The sequence below is a fragment of the Micromys minutus genome (genome assembly GCF_963924665.1).
Source record: "Micromys minutus genome assembly, chromosome: 13".
Taxonomy (NCBI): domain Eukaryota; kingdom Metazoa; phylum Chordata; class Mammalia; order Rodentia; family Muridae; genus Micromys; species Micromys minutus.
In genome coordinates, this window is record NC_137982.1 from 51080054 (window position 1) to 51086368 (window position 6315).

A 6315-nucleotide genomic window follows, 5' to 3' on the forward strand; every position below is an offset into this window, starting at 1 on the left:
ATGTTCTCCTTACACCTGCCTACAGATTATTGGCCTTGAATACAAGAGAGGGAGATGAGGTAAGGGAATTCTAACCTCCTTCCCAGAAGGGTTGGTGGAAGAAAAGAATCAGGCTAAGGCAAAGGCCAAAGATCCTGCCTAATGTCTTCATCTCTAAACTCAGGCCTACTCCCTCAATATACCCTTTGGAGCTTAAGCATAGTGCCAGCTGCTGATTTATTACTAGTACTAAGAGTTCTTTCTGGACTCACATCTTATCTGATGTTTGGAAATGCAGTAACCCCTCTTATTTATCAGTGTCTGAAACTATGCATAGTCCTAACCCCAATATACGAGCACTGTGAATGCTTAGCTGTCAGTTGATCAAATATCAATGCTAGCTACAAAGTGACTTTCAGGCAAGTAGTAATGCCTGATATACTTGGCAGTTGGCTACCCTGTCTGGAATGCATATGTAGTCACAACAGATGAGACACCATGGGAACACCAAAATTTACAAACATGTAGAATGAAGCCCCATGGGAGACTGAAAGTCTAGGTGCTATTGGCAACGAGCCAATGGAGTTGAATCATGTCACAGGAAGGAGAACTCCATAAAGGGAAAATACTCTTTTATGGAGTATTGAATTGAATACTGCTTCAAACCTTTTCCTGGGCACCTCCAGCAGAGAGGAAGATAGTGGGCCTCCCAGAATTGAGGGAAAACTCAGAGGTGACTCATGGGAGAAAATGTGAGACATCATTTATCTGAAAGGTCATCAGACAATTTGAGAAGGAGGCATAGAAACAAAAGAGAGGGAATGGTCAGAGATCCAGACCATGGGCTGTCAGGAAGGGCAAGCAAGCTCTGAGCACTTCACCATGCTTAAGCAAGAGAGCTTGAGAGAAAGAAGACAAGTGTCTACAGAGGAGGAGGCAGCATCCCTCCTGAGCCTGAACATAGACTTGAGAGATGGCAAACACCTCTCTCAAAAGCCAAAGCCATTAACACAGCAGTGACATAGAAGGTGGGTGGTTCCAATAAGGATTCCACAGGCCATCATTATTGAGAGAAATAGAGATTCTGTGGGGAAATTAAAACTAAAGAAGAGAAACATGGCAGAACTTTATATTTTCTACTTAGCTAACCCTGAGTTTCCTGTCATCAGGCCTCTGGTACTCTTGGAATATTCTAGAACATTCCTGTCTGAAGCTCATTAGTTACAAACCCAGGCAACAGCCTATCATTTTCTAGTCTTCATGTAAGCCTTCAACCCAAACTGTCTTTCCAATTCCCTTCATAGATTCAGTAAAGATGATCTGTTTCTTCCAAATTCACATCCTATTGGAACCTTGAAAAGAACTGTATTGGGAAATTGCCTGCCATTATAATTCAGCAGGAAGACTACACTAGATTCAGAAGATTACACTAGACTACAGTGCACATTCACCTTATAAAAAGGGAAGGGAAGACATAGAGACAAAGTGAGTTCATGTGAAGATACCGAGTTGCATAACCACAAGCCAAGAAATTCCAAGAGAAGCTGAGACCCTAAGGCTGAAGACAGGAGGGAGGATTGGGCCTTCAGAGGGTTATGAAAACTGAACTCAGGACCTCACACATCCCAGGCAATCAGACATAAACTCTACCCTAGGCCCTCATCCAAGACCTTGGTTTCTAACAATACTGCAAACCCATAATGAAATACCATTATGCCCAATTTTCTTTTTTCCTCCCCCTAAATTTTTGGGACTTAAAGAGCTAATCAATCCCCCTATCATGAAGAGATCAATGGGTTTTTGTTGGGTTTTTTTTTTTTTTTGTTATTTTGTTTTTGGTTTTGTGTGTGTGTGTGTGTGTGTGTTTTAGCACACTGAAATTTCAGTGGATCTTTAGATCTCCACACAAAATACTGGCTACTTCACATCTGACGAATGCCTGCCTAGTGGCAGGCTCAGTCTTTGGAGTCCTCTCTCTAGGTGTCAGGCAAAGATGCTCATCCCTGCAGTCCTTGTGTTGCCTCTTCAAAACAGTAACACGCCTGAGTGCTAAGTACCAGAGCTTACAAGGAACAACTGCTCACAGGATTAATATTTTCCCTAACAAGACCTAAGACACTAAACAGAAAACACCCTTTATTTAAAGAAAAAGGGGGAAAATGTACTGGTAGAGTATTTAAGCTTCCCACCTCAGCCTGTAAACACCCTCACAGGTCTCATCTATATAGACAACACAACTGTCACTCTAGCTACCTTGAACCTGGTAAGGGAACTGCAGTCACAATGGTGAGTCACTTACCCTGCCAACAAGACCACCAATCAATCCCAGTTCCGGCAGTGGTAGCCTCCATGAAATACATCAGTGCCTTCCCTCATCATGGCCAAGATGGACAAGTCAGAACTGCTAAAATACTTCGAGTTTAAGACGGTCACATTCTGACAACAGCTTATGTACAACACAAAGTGTCCAGAGACCTCATGACCCAAGCCCCACCCTGGAAAGCTAGGTACCTGCCAAACAACAGCAGTCATAGCTTGCTCTGCACACATCCCAAAACCATGTTCTCCTAAGTGTGGTGGTTTGGCTATGTCTCTCCTCTGCTCTGGAACCCCATTACCCACTCCTCACTCACATCTAGGATTATGCAACAGGAGTGCTTTGTTCCTACTGTCCCCTAAGGCCTACTCCTCACCCACTGGATTTACTAAGGTGGCTCTTGGGCTCATCTACAAATGCAAGTGTCAGGTTTCTGAGGCCCCTGGTTTGAATACCAGGTGTCCATTGCAAAGAAAACTTGTGCATTCTGTGTGGAAGGAAAAAAAGGGGGGGGGGAGGTTTAGGGCAAAATTCAACACTTGGCAAACTTTGGAGTAATGAAACTGTCAGGAGAGCTTTTCAAATTTTATTACCAGGAGTGCTAATTAAACCTATTTTCCCTCAGTCACCGCTCACTATAAAACAGGGTATCTTTCCTCTTGTCCCTATTTGTCTTGGTGCTGCAGCACTGACCGACATGGGGGGTTGGGGGTCCTCACGGCAGTCCCTAAATTCTGTCAGCTTGTAACCTAAATTGGTTCTTTGGGCTAATCCAGATTCTATTTACAAACAGTGATTATATTCCCCAACTCAAGATGATCTACAGTCTAACAGAAAGATTCCACATCCCTGCACCTCGCTTGTAATATTAAAGCATTGGGAAATACTTTGCCGTGGGTTTCCAAGAGACATGAAAACGTTTTACTGAAGGCTTTGTTTCGGTGAGCAGTACATGTGGTTCAGGTGGAATTCATACTACTCGATAATGCTGGTCCCTGACTGAAGGACGTCATTTAGACGTTTGGACAAGAAAGTTTCAAACAATGACTTTTCCATTCCATGATAAACCATGGCACAAGGAGTCCCCCGTCTCCCGGAGGAGAGAGGAATCAGCTGTTTTTCATTTCATAAACTCGTAGCTAATAAAAACAGATTGTGAACCACATTCCACTGTTCTCCAAGACAGGTCTAACGAAGTCGACTTGAAATATTTCTACTGCAAACTGCAGCATCGCATTTTCTTAATAAAACAACAACAACAAAGCTATAAGTCAATAGGCCGCAAGGTTAAGTAAAGCACATATCTGAGATACGATATTCTATAGAAATTCATGAAAAATCGGGTTTCAAAACTGGTTCCCGAAGAAAGGTGAACTGCAACTTCCTGGTTTGTAATCACAACCCCCTCAGGGGACTGGGGGCAGAGGGGTGTGAGTGGCAGGAGGGTGAGGCGGCTGCAGGGTGTGGGGGGGCTGAGAAGGTGGGGGGCCGCCACTCACCAGCCGGGAGCTCAGGCTGGATGGGTCGCCACCGCAGGGCCCGCTCGCCCAGCACCACATCGCAGCTTTCCCTCCCGATCTCGAAGATGCCGCTAAGCACAACCCGCTCCGGTTCAGCAGCTGCTTTGGGGAGATCCGGGGACCGGACGGGCGCCCTGTCCTCCAGAGCGCCCACCCGGCTCCCCATTCTCCTCCGGAGCATGGTGAGGCGGCGCTGGGCTGAACTTTTGGGGTGGTGGGGGGGAAGAAGAGTGGCTGTTACAGCCGCCGTGGGCCTTGTCCCACGCTGCCAGGGCAATGACGCTCCCTGAAGGAAGGCGGGGCAAGAGGGCGGAGCCGCGGGAGCTTTCTCTCTGACACCCCTCCGCCCCCACCCCCCAGGGAGTGTCCTCTCTGGACCGTGCTGCTAGTATGAGTTCCCTGGCAGCGCTCTGGGAGTCTGCTAGGCATCCCCCAAAGTCTCTTGTTAAATACAGTGCAGGTTCTTGTCAGATAGATCTAAAGAGTACCCAGAATTCTGAGTGGTGGTACAAGCCTTTAGTTCCAGCACTCAGGAGGCAGAGGCAGGTGAATTTGAGTTGCAGGCCAGCCAGAGCTAAACACCAGTCAGGACTACATGTAAGAAACTTTCCAAAAATAATAATAATTTTTAAAAAAACCAAACAAAATCAAGAAAACAGTAAGAATCTACTTATTAGGTGACTTGGAGAAGTTGCTGGCCATGAGACACAAAGGAGTTTCAGTCTGCAAGGTCCTGTCCAGCTTCTCAGGGGTCTCCTCTGAGATTCCCCAAGGGGTCACATTACCTCTATGACTGTGTGATGGCCCCGGCATATGTGTAAACCCCTGGGTTGCATAGACAACTCTGTTCTTTACGAAGCTGACGTTACTGTCAAGCACGACCATAGTGTAGTATATGTATAAGGAGCTCTACCTTTCCCTGGATGCTCTGCTTCAGCCTTAGCTCTGTCTGGATCTGGTGATGCTGCAAAGAGCAGGGCTCACCCACCCAAACACAACCATTCAATAGGAGGCCTCCAGAGTCCACCTTTACCTTCCTCCTGGAAGGAGGGACAGTTCTCCACTGTGGTTGCCCAATAGAGTGACCTGGGAGGGTTGTTGCTGTTTAATCCAGTTGTCCCGGCCACATTTCAAAATGATTAATCTCCAGGGATGGGGTCCAGATTCCAGAAACACTTCCCTCTGAAAGTCTAGGATTTAGCCAAGGCTGAGAATTGCAGTCAGACTAGGCATAAAGTAAGGGGGTTTTATGAAGTCTTTATAATGCTATGAGGTGGGAGGAGGGGAGTTGGGCATTGAAGGGTGATTTAAAACTGGAGTTTCCTGTACTACTGCCCAAGGGCTCCATCCATTTCATAGGCAGCCAATTCACACTGTCCTGGTCACAGCCCTACATGAGGAAAGTTAGCTGCAGGAGGGTTTCTCTGGGCTCAACACTCACACTGTTGTAGACAATTCATTTCAAAGATAAATCTCCAGTTGGCCAGGGAATCAGGGACTTCTCCTATTCAAGGCACTGAAAGCAAATACACAGTCTTCCCAGCAATCAAGGGAAAGCCTCTGGTTGAGGTTGATCTGATCGCAGCCAGGAAGCTGTGTTTCTTGGAGCAGAACCCCAGCTACTGCTAAGCCCCTTGCAGGCAGTCCCTGGTAGGTAAGGGCTGTGCCTGTTCCAGAAAGAGTTCACTTCTGGAGTTGACATATTGTATTCACAGCTGTCAGGCAGACTCAAGCTCCTTGGCATTTTGAAAACTCCCTGAGAGCCAAGGAAAACAGGCCAAGGCAATGGCTACTTCTTAGGACCTTCACCAAGGGGCAGGTTGTCATTTGTCAAGCGTCTGTAAGGCCAGGAGTGGCAAGCATTGGCTTTCTCTTGCCATGAAGATAAAAGCACTAAGGGCCCATGTGCCCACTGCTTGTTTCTGATGAGTTGTCCCCTTTAGGGGTTCTAAGGACTTGTGTGCCACCAGACCCAGCTCCCTAGGATCTGTCACACACACATACACACACACATACACACACACATACCACACATACACACAAAGACACAGACACACATACATACATACACATACACACACATACACACACATACATACACATACACACATACATATACACATATACATACATATGCACACACACCACACGCATACACATACACACACATACATATACATACACACACATACACACACAAACACACACATATACATACACATACATGCAAACACACACACATACACACATACATACACACACACATACACACATACATACACATACACACATACATATACACACACACCACACACACATACATACACACAAACACACACACACACACACACACACACACACCTATCTTTAGTGTCTGGGATTCCAGAAGTGATGTCATCATCTCCAAAACTGTCCTGAACTTCCAATAGTATGTTCCAATTGCCTTCATCTCATGTCCATCTACCTGACCAGTAACCTCAAATCTATGTCTAACTCAGA

The 6315-nt window shown here is 46.0% G+C and overlaps 1 protein-coding gene across 1 annotated transcript in view; it reads right to left on the reverse strand.

Annotated features, from left to right (window-relative positions):
* The window catches only part of CERKL (CERK like autophagy regulator), a gene marked incomplete at its 5' end in the record, with an annotated part of 89787 nt that extends 85790 nt beyond the window's left edge, over positions 1–3997 (reverse strand). Inside the window, one exon of the mRNA XM_080927345.1 lies at positions 3796–3997. Within this exon, the coding sequence (XP_080783471.1) occupies positions 3796–3997 (202 nt within the window). The remainder of the gene's footprint in view (positions 1–3795) is intronic.
* Between the last annotated feature and the right edge of the window lie 2318 nt (positions 3998–6315).